This window comes from Copidosoma floridanum, unplaced genomic scaffold, assembly GCF_036245765.1.
Source record: "Copidosoma floridanum isolate Cflo_tuat_1 unplaced genomic scaffold, Cflo_Japanese_pri ptg000013l, whole genome shotgun sequence".
NCBI lineage: Eukaryota > Metazoa > Arthropoda > Insecta > Hymenoptera > Encyrtidae > Copidosoma > Copidosoma floridanum.
In genome coordinates this window covers 3,703,576-3,721,218 of record NW_028321890.1, presented here as the reverse complement: position 1 = coordinate 3,721,218, position 17,643 = coordinate 3,703,576, and the positions used below count along the sequence as shown (strand labels likewise).

Genomic DNA, 17,643 nt, shown 5'->3' with positions numbered 1-17,643 from the left:
CTAATTAAATTTAATTAATTTTTAATAACAAGTAAAAAACAGTAAAGCGTATTCTCATTTATGCTTATTTTGCAAAAAAAAATTTAATAATTATTTTTGAGTAAAAGAAAGTTCAGCTTTGTTAACTTAAGAGTGAATATTGTAAGAGAAGGCTGTCGTGATCGGCATAACGTGCCTTTTACCGTTGACGTATAGGGAAATGGAAGCCTGGTATAGTGAAGCACATACACTTGGTAGTTAACTTGAATAGTTCGAAACACTTACTCCAGCAAGTGTGGGTGCTTCCTCTCCGGCTTCAAGTTCTGACTCTCACTGCTGGCAAGCTCGTGCGTCCGGTTGAGCTTCTTCTTTTTGCTCGTGGACCTTTAAAGTAGCAGGTCGCTTCCACGTAGTTGACTCTGATATTCAAAGTTGCTACAACACTTTTTATGGCTAAGCTTGCAACGCATTATGTCATAATCAGAGCAGCCTCCTGAACGCCACTGAATTGTCGTCTGTAAGTTATATCTAACGTCCTTTTCGAGTAGAGGTGATTTTATTGACAAAAAAATGACTTAATTTGATCAACCTTATTCTTTGAGGCCAACTAACACAACTAGCTTCGTCGTCGTCTCAAACTGAGTCCTATTATAGTTTACTTATTTTGCGCTATTATCCAAGGCCAACTCGAACGACTCGCTTCATCGTCGTCTAGAGCTTAGTTCCTTTAGATTACATTTTGAGAGTCGTGTTTCCTCGCAGCAAACTCTTGGTCTAATATCTTTGTACATTATTTTGTTGAATACACTTTTTCTATTATTAAAAGTTGAGTCTCGTTTTTAATCTCCTGTAACTCCCATGCAAATAATACGAAATTTTTTGGAACTGGAGCACGATAATCCAGTGAGAAAATTATAAATGTCCATTAAAATTATCGAGCATTAAAAAACATTTCAGCTCATTTCATGACCCTTGCATCTTCAGGTCACGAGAGCAGCAAAGGGTTAAAAACAAAAATAAACCAACTTCTTTTCTTCATTGCTTTCTTGCCCAAGAAGAAATTGAGACATTTTTTTTTACTATTTGCAATAAGAAAAAACATCTCTTGGTTATCCCAAGCCCTCACTTGCCTGTAAAGTATTCGAATTTTTATTTATACCAAAAAAACAGTCAAGCTTCTCTTTACCTGTGCTTACTAACAAAAAAAAGTAAGTATTCGTTATTTATATCTTAAAGATAGTTGAGCTTCTCATCTATGGTACTTGCGTGTCAAGCATTAGTTGATTCGATATTCATAATTTTAAAAAAGGTTACTTAGTCATCACCAGCATTTACTTGCTTAAGAACTAATATAATTATTATTTATAACTAAAAAATAGCTCAGCTCTTTCTCACTAGTGCTTTTTCACGAAAAAATGATTGTACTTATTATTCATACACAAAAAAAAAATAAACCCTTTATGTACGATGCTTACTTGCCAAAGCATTTTTTTGTATATTATTTCTAATAAAGTAACAAATTTATTTAGTTATTTAAATGCTCGTTTGCCTTTAGATTAAACACTTATTTTTTATAACTCTATAGTAAAAAATTAAATTATAGGAAAAGACTAATAGAAATAGTAATGTTAAACTCGTTCTTATAACAGAGAATAATCATTTGACAATTGAAAATGACTCTTTATTTTGGAAGAGGCTTAAACATATCTTTAGTCCGGCTTATTGATCATAAAGGTTTTAAGCTTGACGTTAAATTTTTTGATTAAATTTCAGTTAAAAATTCAGCCTAGTGCAATAACAAGCTTACTTCTAGTTGAACTTTTTCTTAAAATCGAAGAAAGTTGTAATTTATTTGCGGAATTATTAAAGATAAATTCAATGTTAGACACAATTAAAACTTTTAATAAAATTAATACTTTTTGACGTGTCAGACGGCTTGATAAGAAATACTGCAGGCCTTATGAAGATAAAGGTATGTGCATTGTTTAGTGTAAGTGTTAGTTCAAGTTCTTGTAAGTGAAAAATCAATACACCACATGGTTAATAAAAGTAAAATTTTTATAGCAGTCACTATAATTTACATTTATTCTTGGTATTAAAAACATTGCTTGACAACTAAGTTTTTTTTCCAAACAATGCACTATACTTCAACAATATGCTACATCAAAATATGAATTTTTCGGTATTGTTGTATTTAAAGAAAATCGTACGCAAGGGGAGTACTATACGTATATGAAGATGTTACCGTCCGGAATATTATATAACTGATTATTAATTATTTAAATAACTACTATTCATTAAACTCAATCGTTTTACATAAGTTTGATTTTTAAAAGTCACGCGCGCAGCTTTAATTTCAAACTGTGCGTTTGATAGTACCACTTACCGCTTGCTAGGTGTCAACTACTAGTTTTTGATAAAAATCGCAAGTAAAAAAATAGCTTACAGTATACAAGAAGGGCTGTGCGACTTCTTGAAACTATCATTTTGGATCAACCAGTCTCGCTTGACGAGATCTGTGATATGGCAGTGGCTAGAGCAATAGTTAATTGCAATAAATACTAATGTATAAAATCACGCAAAAGCTCTGTGTGTCGACTCTGTACTTCACCCACTCTCGCCATCATTTCCTACGTTACATGGCATAATTGTCCGACCATTATGAGAATCTGGCAAATATACTGGCAACGGGCTCTCCCTGACTGCTGCGAATCACTGCCCGACCACCCACCAGCGGCACTAGCTCCAGTGGTGTCATTGGAATCAAGCAGAAGCACTGCCTCCTTTTGTCTAGTGCCTCCAATTTAACGTTCTCACCGTTTATTGATCTCTACCCTATCTCAAGTTAAGACGTCATCAAAGACGTCTCTAAAGACGTCATGAATGACGTCACCAAAGACGTCTCTGAAATTTCTTTGGTGACGTATTTAAAGACGTTATTCAAGACGTATCTAGAGACGTAACTAAAGACGTTTTTAAAGATGTAACCAAAGACATATCTAGAGACGTTTATGTGTAACAAAAGACCTTACCAAAGACGTCACCTGCAAAGACGTCTATAAAGACTGTAAGACGTCTTTGAATACTTTAAAGGACACTTCCTTACAGACATCTTTGGAGGTAAAATCTTTGGTGAGGTATTTAATTACGTCTCTAGATATGTCTTTGGTAATGTCTTCAGAGACATCTTTGGGTACGTCTCTAGATACGCCTTGAATGACATCTTTAAATAAGTCATTAATGACGCCTTTAGAGACGTCTCTAATGACATCTGAACTTGGGATAGGGTATGGCCAATTTGATATTCTTGGAGAGGATTCTTGCCCACCCCAAGTCCTTTTTACTGTTAAAAGCAGCCCACCTTCAGCAGGCCAGTTTTAACAAAAAACAAAGATACAAAAATTGGATGTGCCGTAATGATGCAGTCATATGTGAAGTAAGAGACTTTCTTAGACATACATACAGCCTTAACGTGCGATTGATGTTCTTTATACATGTACCCCTTGATAGTCAGTACATAATATTGTAATTAATATAATTCCTATATTAGGAGTATGTCTTATGTAAACTAGAATAAAAGAAAGCCAATATCGTGGTGCAGAAAATAAAGTAAGATTGAACCCTTAAAGTTTGTATTTATTTTTGCTACATCTTCGTGAATAATAGAAGCCCAAAAGCTTAAAAGAAAAATTTTTTAAATTATACTTTTTTTTACAAAATACATATAGATATGCACAAGTTATTATATGTTGATTATGACATATTTGAGGAATTAAAATTGCAAAATATATAGAAGTACATACATGTACCAAAAAATTCCAAAAAAATTAATTGTTAACAAAATTAGGATACATCTGTTTATTTTAAAAATTCGAGCTGTTCGATTATGTCATGTAAAGATGTTTGTTGGGGTATGTTATAGATTCGATTTTTATAACATTAAATTCTGTAACGTACGATTATAAAGCTTTCACTTCTGTTGGCTTTGCTCAATGTCCAGTTTTTTTATTTATTTATTTTTTTTCATTGTTTTGACGTACACTTGTAGCTTTTTGCAATTGCATATATTAATCACTCTACATTCCCTTAATGATACACTTGCTTATTGCATACAATAATCACTAAAACTCTCAATCAGCGATTGTTAACTGTAACTATTTAGAATCATGTGACAACATACAAAACTACAATTTGCTTGATAACTCTTTAGTGATTATTGAAAAATATGAATGGGAGCATTTTTCTACAGTTACGGGTAATCTTTCACTGCTTAATATATTTTAATTAATCGCTATATGCAGAATAACAAGTCCAACTATTGCTTATACCAATCAGCTTAGTTTAATGTGTATGAATATTACAAACAATTCTAGCCAGGAACGTTTTAAAAATATTATTAGTTTCCACAGAATCAACAAGAATTAATTTCAAAACCTAAAGATATTTCAATGACAGTACTATGCCACATTCTATGGGAAATGTTCTATATAAAAACTTTTTTAATATTTTAAAAGATAGAAGCACAGAAGTTTAAGAATGATGGCATGTTTACGATTTTAACATGAACTTGCAACGATTTTCAGAATAATTTTATTATAACTTGAATTTTAAACAACAAAAAAAAGCTTATAACTTGAAGGCAATGCAAGATAAGCCAAGTATGAGAATTCATACAGAATTTCTAAAGTAAAATGATAACATTAAAACTCACAAGTACGTAGAGGTTGGTTGGTACGAAACGTAACCGTCTAAGTACTTTTACAACATTTTAATTACGTTTTAAAAACAGATTTAATTTTTATTTGTTATTAAATATTTCGGGAATACGGTTTGAAAATGTTTCTACTGTCATTGAAATAACTTATTAGAATTTTTGAATCTGTTTTAAAAACAATCTTTGATATTTTGTTTAATAACTAACATAATGTCATGTCTACTCGTAACAGCTTAGATTTAGTCACTTCTAGTGCCTTATATCGTTGAAGCAGAGTTAGCAATGAAGTAAGTGTAAGAATGCAGCGGCTCCTTTTGTTTTTTGAATAGGTACATATTTATATACAGGACAAAATGCTTCAAGCGGATCACTGGTGCCCTTAAAATTTTATTTTACCGTTAAACTTTTTTACGGGCTTAAATTAAAGATTAACAAGTATAAATTGTTTTACCATGTGCGCTTTTTGAAAAATCCAAAATGGCAAAACAGTATAGCAGCAATACTTATATAAGTCACCATGATTAATCAATTTCATTCTGATTTAAGTGCTCTTATAACTGTAAAATTTAGAAAAAGCAATTTTCTAAACGTGTGCTATATTTGTAAATAAAAATATAACAATATACATTTATGTATTTCACAGTCATTGAGAGATTCTTAGAAGTATAGAGTAAATTTATTTTAACGTTTCACTGATCTATGCATAAAAGTCCTACCTAGCCCTATCGAATAAAACAGTTTTTTGTCTTTTATATAAAAGAAAAATTATATTTATATACTGTGAAACTACTAGTATGATATGCTATGTAACAATAGTATTCTTACTTTTTTTATTTTCCCTTTGATACATGACAATTTCTCGTTCTGAACCCCTATAATGTTATGAGTTTTAAGTTTCTAATATGTCTGCGTAAGATAAATGGGTGATTATTGGAGTAGTGCGATCGGTTTCTACGGTAATTTAAAAAGAATTGATACAATGTATAATAGTGAACATGATTTTCTTTTAATTGTAAAATTAGACATAAGATATTTTTGTAAACATAAATTTTACCTAGGAAAAAATCTTCAAGATTGGCGGCATGCTGGTATGTACTAAGATATAGAACAGGATTTATTTACACTAAACGATAAATAATAATGAGTAATAAATTGTATAGTATGATTTAAAAAAATTTTTAGCTTCTTCAAACTAAAACAAACCGATTTTTCAGAAATTTTTATTGGTCATAGACGTTACTCCAAATGTATAGAGATAATTCATCTTATATTTAAACTTAGAAATATAGCAGACGTATAAAAAATAGCTTTTGCTAAATCTTACATTAATAAGAGCACTGAAATATGTATGAAATCGATTATTTATAATGATCTATTTATGTTGTAGCCATCACACTGTTCTTCTGCCATCTTGGATTTTTCAAGTAGAGATCACGGTAAAACGAAGTGTACTTTAAGTTTGACACATTTTAATAAAAAATAAAGAATTCCAATAAAAATTTTTAAGAAGTTTCTTTAATTTTTAGTATTAATTTTTGTCAATAACTTATAGAAAAATAATTTTTAAATACAATTAAAAAAAAATTCAAAGTAGGCCATGATGGGTCAGTCTAGTTCAGTGCTACAAGTCATGAAACCTAATCTACTGACTTACTAAGTAGACTAGTGGCGTCGTGACTCGCGTGCAGTAAGATGTAAATATTAGCAATCCATGTAGATACCCAGTTTTTCTCTCTAAAGTCATTTCCACCCTAGGATGACAAGTATTTAGCAGATGGAAAGTACGCCCACGGTCACAAAGTTGCACTTTAGGCCCTTGGTACAAAAAAATGTCGTTCTAACCTTAGGCTTTTTTGCATATCAGGTGTGATCTCGGTAAAAAAATTAATTTTGCACTTAGTGCGCATACAACCAGAGTAAGCACAAGGAGTCCCCCAAGCCCTGTTTGGTAGCTCTTTCAGACCTACCATTTCTCTATTATAATTGAATTCTCATATGCATACATAAGTCATTCTATTACAAACCAAACGGATCTTGCTAAAAATTAATCATTACTGAAAATTGTTTTTCAGTTTCTATATTGAAAAATAAGAGATACGTGTCCGAGAAATTTTTTTTGATTGCCTATTTTCGATTGTATAAGTTATAACAAATTCCATAACAGTGGTTGGCGACTCATTTTTAAAAATGTACAGCTCCAAATTCTTAAGAGCTACAAAATTTTCACCGATGGGACTTTTGTAGCAAAAGAGTTCAACTTCAAGAAAAACAATTGAAAAAAAAAATTGTCAACAAATTAATACTGTTATTTACAATTTAACTGTTTTAATCAATTTATAACAATTGCCTCCAAAATAAATCTAGATTTTATTACTACCATCGTATTCTGCGTTGAATTTTACGTAAAAATCAGGTTTATAAAATATGGAGACTTTTAGTAGAGAAGACGTAAAAGTTGTAGATAACTAGAAGATCTATAATTTTGTATTTACCATTTGTCAGTATAACCTTAAAATTTTGTACTATCATGCAAAAAAGCGATGGATCACTATTTTATCATTTATTTAGTACTAGCCCCCCGCCCCGTTTCGGTATCGCCCGAGACTCACGAAATGAAACACTGTAGTTTGTTGACATGTAATGTAAAACGTTTTCAATTGGAAATTTTACATCTAGTTCTGACTTCTCAGAACAAAAATCTTTTCATCAAAAACATATTTGTTTGAAATCCACACAATCTATTTGGTGGAGTAAAAAGCTGTAAAAAGTGAAAAAAAAAAATACCCTTAAGAGTACCGTGCAAACCTTATATCATAAAATAATGGTTGGCCTTAAAAGGCCGTAGATTTGCAGTTTCTCCCGTATAATTTACGAAAAAGGCTATTTTTTTAAGATGTAAGGATTCAAAGCTCACAAAAAATATATCATTAAAAAACTTTTTTCTCTTACATCACAACTGTATTACCAGAGTAACAGGGTCCTGGAGCTTAATCTCTACGTTATTTATCGGAACAAAAATACAAATACATATTCTATCTATTTATTAATCTGAAAGATTCAAGAGATTACTATGAGGGTTATAGTGAAAAGCTGATCACTTACTTAATAAATTGTTTAATTTTCTTAACGCCTAAAATTGTATTCATAAGATGCATTTAATGTTTTCCTTCTAATTCAACTTCTTGTGACTTTTAGCATAGTTGAGACTCTTGTGAGCCCTACAGGTTATTTTTTTCAACTTTTTTAGGTTGTAATATATTTGTTGGTAAGGTAGTTTGACGTCCAATAAACTTGAAAAGGACTGGTGAGCTTCTTAAGTAAAGTCTTTCTTGACTGAAGTTTTCAGCAAACGTAATTGCCTCTATACTTCAGGGTGATCCTCTCTGGCCTGTTATTGCAGCACCACACTGATCGGAAAGAAAACAACAACGTTTAAAGCTTTGGAGCAAATTAAAAAGCTCTCTCCTAACGTCTCTTGGTGTAACGTCAAAGACTTTGGTGTCTAAAGCACTTTCTTTTTTTGCAGGCTCAGTTGTTTTGGTGATCCAAGGTGGAGAGATAAGTTGGTGATTCTTGCCCGTTGAAGACTATCCCGTTGGCTCCAGTTTTTTTTTTTTTTATAGCTGTTCAGTTCTGCCAGCACAAACCTTGGAGGGAATCGGTGATTCCTAGCTTAATACTTAAAGTCGAAAGAATAATAGAGGGTCATCGATCACCGGGGTTTCCATCCTTGCAATGAACAAATCTGCTTGTGACGTCTGCCAGTGAATGATTGCCCGGGTTTAATAGTGGCCGACTTTACATAGTCTTCTAGTTAAGAAATCGTCTCCGGATATCACAGTAAAAATGTTTTTGTTGGCAAAGTAATTGAAACTTAGGTGGCCCTTAAAAAAACCGATGAGATTAAAGGTTAAGTAGGGAACGTAAATATTTATAATGGCCCTGAAAAGGGCCAGTGCTGAAATTTTCAGCTATTTCTTATCGTTATTTTTTGATGACGAAGAACCAGCTGCGGGTAGCTTGACACTTATCCTTTGAGTCTGCGTACGCAGACTGTACAGGAAAGGAAGTACGCCGCTGACCAAAGAATATCTCGTCTTCGGGTCATTCCCCGGATAATCAACCGTTCATTGGTAGTCAGGAAAACGGGCCTGGAGAATACCTTCTCTGTAGATATGCCGCTGGGATGACCACTAAGGAGGCCGTTGTGGCTGTCCATACTCTTCAGGACTGTCTTTTCTGGCTCGCATTTGACGTAGAAAATTGTCTGACGGCACCAGGTCAGACGGTTGAACGGCCACACTGCTCTGAAGTGCTGGAGTACAGTGTGCTCTGGCTAGAAACGTATCCTGGTATTTCACCGGACACGTTGACGTTTTAAGTGCCTATTCCTCCGTGGCACTTGTTTAGTTTGGAGATCCAGGGTAAAAACTGATTTATTTGGTTTGCCCATGAAACAAGAGTGTCATTGGTAGCCGGAATGCCCAGCTGCACGACGAACTTCTATATTCAAGGTGTAGTGCCGATCATCGACTACGATAATTGTCTACTTAAGGGGTTATCTTATAACCACTCTTCACTTTCTTTCGTTGCAGGTAGCTTTAATTTTATCTCAACGTTACTTAGTGAATCCTACTGAACTAAAGAGCAAGGCTAGCTTATTTTAGCAAAATATTGAGCTTGTTTATCACTATTATTATCAACTTTTTAAAAAAAAAACTATGCGAAAACCATCTCGGAATCATGAAGAATCAGTATGCAAAATTTCAACAAAATCGGTTCAGTAGTTTTTACGGTAAGTGATTACAATGGTTCTAGCGACTTTGCGTTATATATTAGTAAGATAAATTTTTATCAAAATTAAGTTATGAGTGATTTATTTTCTGATATAATTTCCTGAATAGTAAAAAACGAATTTTTATGAAAGAAGAAAAAAAAATAATAACCAATAGACAAAAAAATAATACTAACAATGCTTGACGTAACATCAACACGTTAACTGTTTTTTGTTCTTCAAATTTTTTATTGCTACTTTATTTTTTATTGTTTTGTTGATTGTCTGCTTTTGTGTGAAAAACAGATTTTTCATCTCTTTAATTTTTTGGAATTTTAAAATTTCGCGGGAAGCCTGGCTACAGTACGATCTATGATTCAAAGTGTTACCTACGCTACTCGCGTACATTCCCCGTACTACAAATTCGTTGGCTTTTGAATCAGTTGTACGTTTATTTTGGTCCGCTACCATGACATATTCTCACTCGTTGTTATTTAAAGTTAAATAGCATTTACTTTGTAACGATACCACGGAAAGAGGTACGTAAAATGCAAAATACTAGTTATCGATCATACAGATGTTTTAATCCTTTTAATCTCAAACATTCAACAACAAAAACTTCTGATTTGAGAGCAGTGAATGAAAACCAACTTTTAAAACTAGACTTGGCAATTTTGTCAGATGCATAACAACAAAAAATTTGTTCTTCTTGCCAGTTGCAGTTATCAAAGTTGAAAAAAGAATATACAAAAGAGAGTGAAGTTGAACTATCAGAATTGGTACGTAAAAGATTTTGATTATTATATTAACTTCAGACATACCTAACCTCTTGTAGAATTGGATGTCGATATTTTAGTCTAATTTTTTTTTAGACGCTACAAAAGCAGGATTCTGCAAGTGAAGAATCTTATATTAAAGTTGGGAGCAGTGACGGTACATCTGGATTTTTGGGAGATAATCCATCTTCGCAGAGTAAACGAGTGGATTTTTTCAACAAAGGATTAAGCTCCTTAGGATCTTCACTCATCAAAAAACAAACACTATCGTCAATAAGATATTTAAAAGAAAAATCAAAACAATTGTCGTCCGTAATTAATAAAAAAAATTCTTAGTTTGAGCCAAGATGATCCAGATGATCTTGAAACAGATGAGGATGAGTCTTCCATCATAAGTGCTTCTCAAGAAAATTCCAATACTTCGGCTAACCGTGTTCATAAAATTAAAATTTTGACTATTTTACGATCGTGGTCTAATAAAAAAATTGAGGACACATCTTCTTTGATAACTGGTCACATAATAAGGCATAGCAAAAAATTTTGCTCAAAATAAGAGGTTATTTTGGGATCAAAACTCAAAACAACATCTATCTCTAGATGATCATGTTATCAATAAAATTGTTAGTTTGTACCAGTCTGACGACTACACTCGATATATGCCCGGAAAAAAAAATACGTTTCGATAAAAGTAGACAGCAAATTAGTACCTATTCAAAAATGAATTGTATGAAATTTTTACTAGTACGTATCCAACTATGAAATGTAGTTTCTCAAAGTTTGCTAGCTTAAGGCCGAAATATTGTGTTTTAAAAGGTGCTGCTGGTACTCACTCTGTTTGTGTATGTCCTATGCACGAAAATGTTAGTTTATTAGTGAGTGATGCCAATTTTAAATCACTTACTTCTGGTTCTGAGCTGCCTTTAATTAATTATAAAGATTGTTCAGATCGTATGGTATGCAGAAACAAAATGACTGACTGTTATTTAAATTCTTGTAAGAAGTGCCCAGGCATGACGGATGTTATTGAGCAATTGAAGGAAATTTTTGAAGAAAAGTGTATTAAAATAATAAATTACAAACAATGGGTTACGGTTGAAAGAACCTCATTGCAGATCCTAATATCTCCAGTTTATGAATTTTTACGTTTTTATCAAGGTATGAAGAAAATGGAAAGACGTTACCAGGGTGTCTGAAATACTACTGTTGGACGTTTAAAAGAGAGAATACTAACAATGCTGAGAAACGTAAACGTAATCAAGTTTACAGATTATTCGAGGATGAAAGATTTCAGAAAAGCATATCTTCATAAAGCTTTTTTTTTTATCAATGTAAAGTTGTAGAGAAAGGTAAGTTATGTTGGCTTATTGAAATATACATGAAGTTTTTTCATTTTCTCGTTTAAAGTATTTTCACTAATCAATAATTTAAATTTATGAAGTTTTAGGGCAGTAGAATTAGTGAGTTACATGATTAAGGGATTATGGGGGCAAGGGATCAAGCGACACTTAAAAAATACAGTATACCTATTTTTTTTCAGACCAAAGCCAACATTTTTTGACGCTTTTACATAGAAGTCTACACAAGTAGGTTCATCGAGGTTAGGGATGAATACAGATCAGACGGAAATATCCTTACCTCTAAACAGAATGTAGCTATTTAAAAAACAAATAGTGAGCCTACTGTTCTTCTCTTACCAGAGCAAACTTTTTTCAACCCTTTTTTTAGCTTATACTGCAGGTTTTTAAGGTGATCGATGAATGCAGAGCAGATGGAGCCATTAAGACCTTGGATTTAATTTTAACAGCTGCAAAACCGTAAAGCTGATATTATTAGATCCCCAGGTCAGACTTTTTTGTTCTGGTAACATGTTGTTAAACGATTTTGGTGAATTCTGTGGTGTTTTTTGAGGTTAGAGAATAATCTCAACATCTACAGAGTTAATGGGCTACAAATTTGGGTTCAGTGACCAAAAATACATAGGAATATGGTAATTTTATTAATGGCACTGAAAAAAGTGTTTTTTTTGTGGGCCTGTGTACTTGAAAAAAATGAAAAACCAAATTCGAAAGTTACAAAATTGGTCACTTACATAAATATGAAAAAAGGGAATGAAATCAGAATAGAATCGCATTTTGTAAAGGATGATACTTATATTTTATGATCAGTTCTACTTATTATCCCCAGAGAATATACTTTTGCAATGTCTGAAAGAGATGCATATGTTCTGCTTCTGCAGTGTTAACTAACGTTTAATGTCATTTAAGTTTGTTTTCAGCTTCAAATCAAAAACTAAAAACTGTGGACTACAGTCTCACGCTCCTCCACAGGCTGCGGAACAGCAGATAGTCCAACTATTTGTTTGTTTAAAAAAAATTAAAAGGAAGGAAGAAGTAGAGTGTTAAATATAATATCCTGATTAACTTACCTTTCTTTCCGCTAATTATTAATTCTGATGGCCTGCACTTCCTCTTTCCGTCGATTTAAAATCACTTATTTTTTTTATTTATTTATTTGTTATTTATTATTTTAGAATAATTTAAATTCCTTTATCAGTAAGTTTTATATCACTTTATTTTATATTACTAGTATACATATAAAATAAAACAGAAAAGAAAAAAATAGACGGAATGTCTGGTTAATCTTATAAAATTAATTATTACGTCTGCACTTAATGAGCGGCAGCGGGCTACTGACTAAAACGCCGCGCAAAGAAATGCACCTTGCACAAAGTTTTAGTTAAACTTCTTTGTCTTACTTGCTATGGGGTCGGTACTTGCTGACTTCATGTGTTTAGGCTTCATGGCTCGCTTCGGTTGTCACTTGACACTTCCAAGAGCCACGAAGTTCACAGTCAGCTTTGTTAGGCGACGACTCTCGTTGAGTATGACTCTGTTAAGAGTCTTAAAATTTTATCATTGGGAATGAAATATAACAGGATAAAATAGAATAAAAATAAAAATTTATTAATTTACGCAAGTCGTCACCTAACATGCAGATGTGGTCACCAACCTGAGTTTTGCCTGGGATTTCTAGTTTACGTTGTACGAGCCTTTTTTGATTATTATCCACAAGTGCGTAACGTACTATTATTTTGTAAGCCAACAAAAACGTTTGATGTTTTGAAGAAAAAGATAAGAAAATATATTTATAATTATGTATGGAATGAAAACTTTAACTATAAATCAGTTATCATGAAATGTTATCAATTTATAGTCATGTGTACCGCAGTTTATGACAATAGAAAAAGTTAAAGGCCTACAAAATTGGGTGAATGGAATTTTTTCGCAAGATGCAATATCTTTAGAATATTATAATATCAAAATAATTCCTGGTTTTGATAATTTTTTAGACGTATTTGTAAACAAATATAGAACATAATTTCAAAAGGCTGTAACAGCGTATTAACCGAATAATATCGCAATTCCAGAAGAAAAGAAAATGTTACATCACAATACGTTTCACATTCATGTTTAGTCAGAATATTATCAAGATAAGCTTTACTTTATGCTGTTAACCTTGTCAAGTAAGGTCATCATCATTCAGCGGTCAAGTCACTGATTGTCTTTTGGAGCTACTACAGATGCTGTTCACGAAAACGTAACCTTATGAGTTTGAACTTATTAATATTTTTCTGTTCATACAATTATTAAGATTTTTAAATTGTTCGCAATACAGTTTTATGCCACTTACTTGGTTAATCCTGTTGGTAAACAGCCAAAAAAATTAATCTGAGACAGCCAAAACAATTTTTCCTATTTTTATTTTCTAATCTTAAATAAAATTGAGTAATACGTTGATAGAAAATAAGATTGGAAACTATCAGTTCTCAGTTTTATAAAAGTTTTTAGTGGTTGCTAAGCCCTCATGTAGTTGAGTAATTAATTAATTTTGTAAATCAAGCAAATCAACTTTGAAAATTTTATATTTAACATTAGATTATATGAATTGAACGATCTAAGACTCTGTTTCCATGATTTTTTTTGTATTCAAAATTTATCAACACTACTTTATTGCAACAATTAACTATTTTTAACGCAGAATGTTTGATAAATACTCAACTACCCATAATATAATATTTAAATAAGGTTAAGCATAGCTAATTAGAGGAAAGTAATAGATACATATTTTTTTTTTTTTTTTTTATATTATAGTGCTCTACGTCCGGCTCCTTTTTAATAAGGGCACTTCTATAGGCACTTAGCACTTTGGAGAAGGAAGGGAAGAGGGATGGGAGGCCTCCCATTACAGGAGGGGAGTAGGGGGAATTAGGCAATGATGCTGCGAGAAGGTCGCCTAAACCCTCCTCGAGGAGCATTGCGTGGTGAAAAAGCACATGTGAAAGACACAGAGGTACTTGCCCGAAAAAGTCGCACTGGCCGGGAATTGAACCACGGTCTCCCGCGTGCCAATCCACGACCTAGCCGACCGAGCCACCGCGCGCTCAATAGATACATATAAAGGTGGCTTGGGTGGTTGGTACCTTACCTAGGGTAGGGTGCCACAACGGCCCTCTAAAAAATCTGTTGCTTTTCAACGCTAAATTTTTTAATAAATGTAGTTATATCGATAAAACAAAAGTACAAGATTAAGACATCGCCAGAAAAGAACCATGAAATTATAACTTTGGAAACTGATAGAATTTACAACTTTCACTGAAGTTAAGTCGTTGACCCTATATTTTTTAGAATCTTATAGATTCTTAGTAAAAAAAAAAAAAATAACAATAATTTTAAATTTTTCACGTTAATCAAAGATTTTAAAATTACCAGTAGCGATTTGTGCAAAAAATGAAATCATTGACCCCAGTATTTTCTTACTACAAATGAATTTGGCATACTTCATTTTCATAATTCTATAATTTCAGAGGTTTTGATAAAGCTGATAAAAATCACCTAAGCCACCTTCAGGTACTAATACAATGATACGGCAAATATACATGTATTTAGCAGAATTATAACGTACTAATGGTTTTTTGTCGAAACATGCTGCACACTAAAAATAATGTCGAAATCTTTTCTTTATTAATTATTAAACTTGTATAAATTTGAGGCATCAACTAAGATATCTAACTCAAAGCTACCAACAAAATTTTAGCCCATTTGGATAACTTGGGTTAGCTTGACAGCAAATGTTCATACATACATTCATACATGTTTATACCATGTTGTTGATAACCGTTGTTAAAAACAGACTAACAAAAACACTTTTTATTTAATTTGTGTGAAAATTTACTCTACCTAGTAAAATTAGTTGCAACATAGTGAAATGTATCACTGTAGAGTCATATTAGTTTGTTTACATGAAAATGTTAATTTTATAACAACTCGGTGGCAAATTCTAAGATTTTTTCTTCCTTTTTTGTATTTAAGTCTTTAGTTCTCTTTATAAAATCCATTCTAAAAATTTGATGTAGCCATACTATAAGGTTGAGGGCAGCCAAATTAATTTTTTAGTAAGTAATAATTTTAAGGCATCATTTTTAATGTTATACGAAAATCATTGCACGTAGTTAAAAATCATACAGCCCTGCTTATATCTATAAAGTACTTCCTAATATAAGCAGTATGATCTCACCTTACTTGCTTCCAATACATATAAAGAAATCATATTTTCCTGAAAAGTTATAATATCCTTATAAAATTGACATTTCAACAAAAATAAAACGTTAGGTAAGTTTAATGTATTAAATCTTTTTTTCCAGAATTTCTAGAGCTTTTTAAAGTTGTATTGAATTAATGCCCTGAATCCTTTGATTTACAAAGTTTAAAGGTCATATTTAAAAACAACCAAATTATGTTTAATTTTTTTTGGTACAGCTTACTTTTTGTATGAAACGTTTAGTATTTTACTGTTATGTATCTGTACATTAACAAAACCAAGCTTAGTAATAGTGACATTATGTCAGTCATTTCGTTCTGAAGCCTCCAAAGAACTTGCTATTTTTTAATGACTTCCCATGTCTAAATAAGACTACAAGAAACTTCTTCAAAAACAAAAAGCTTAAGACGAGTAAGGCCAAATTATACTCACCTTTTGAATATAAACTGTATGGATTAAATAGCATCTTGTGCAGCTGTACGTAGGATGTGGTTCCTTTTAGTTTATCAGTAACCCTCATCAGGCCAGGTAAAAGAGTGTGTGCGAATCTAAAGGCTGCTGCCGCAAAGTTATTAGCAATGGCAGGGTTAATGTTATCACTGTCATTTTTTGGCCGAAAACCTTCAGCAAGAGGCTTGAGATCGTGGGCTGACATTTCAGTCTTACCAATTACGATGGGTAGAAATTCAGTGTAAGCAATGTGTTGAATTTGGGCTCCTACGATTCGTCTTACCTCTTGATAGATTATTTCATCGTCCCAATTAGGATTTATCTGGGAAAACTGATTAGCAAGTCGATTATGCTGCCGTGCCCACAAAAGATGCATTGTCGTGAGATGAAGATTTTCGTTCGCTCGAACGTCGCCTGAAGCGAAGCAGTAACGTCCACGTGCCAGTTCAAGCTGCCGATTGCAACCATCAAAAGGATTTGTGCTTGCTGGTAGCAGCAAACGATCATCTTGTGTTACTTGCATCCGTAATTGCCCACCTAAGAAGTACCGTAAATCCTTCGCAGTGTTCTCATCTGAACCATAGACCATCGAGCCATCAATGAATGAGGTTACCTTAATCATGATTACATTGTTAAATATTACTATTTTTGATAAAAAAAGTGTGTATTTATTTAAAAAAAAAACATTACTTATAAGAAATTTACTTTAAATTTTCTTATACAGCCCACCAAAAGTAAAAAGATTGAAGCTTATAAAATAAAAATAAATAATTATACAGATAAGAACATTTATCATTATTTTAATAAGTATTTGTACTTAATATATCTAATACATTCATTACGTTCAATTCTGTTCGGAGATAACACCTTATGAAACGTATAAACTTATTTTTTCTGACACCTCAGAAATATTTCTGATTCATTTCAAACTATGTTTTAATCAACGCGTAAGGAAAAATCGCACTTTGTTATTGTATAATTTTCATAGTCCTGTACATGTGTATCCATGTGTACATGCATGAAATCGATGTAAAAGATATGAACAAAATTACTGTCTAAAAAGTTTTTTTTTTTATATTTACTTAGTTAGATAGTTGCACCTTTATTTTCTATTTTATCGATTTAAATTATTCTCATAGCAACTTTTACGCTTTTTTTGTTGGATAAAATTAAATGAATTCAAAAGTAATGTTGCTTGAACGCAACTGCACATCTAGTAAATATTATCACAGGTACCAACAAATCCTTCAGATCCTGAAGTTCATAGGATTTTTGGTCAACAATTTAAATTATTCTTCTTAACCCTTATTTAATTGAATACAATGTATAGAGCTTAAGAGCTTAAGAGCTCT

The 17,643-nt window shown here is 32.3% G+C and overlaps 1 protein-coding gene across 1 annotated transcript in view; it reads right to left on the bottom strand.

The window, feature by feature from the left end:
* Positions 1–17,643, bottom strand: part of LOC106637469 (immunomodulatory peroxidase) — a 412,315-nt gene that overhangs the window by 110,679 nt on the left and 283,993 nt on the right. The window contains exon 4 of the mRNA XM_089591698.1: positions 16,274–16,904. Coding sequence (XP_089447824.1) covers positions 16,274–16,904 — 631 coding nt within the window. The remainder of the gene's footprint in view (positions 1–16,273; positions 16,905–17,643) is intronic.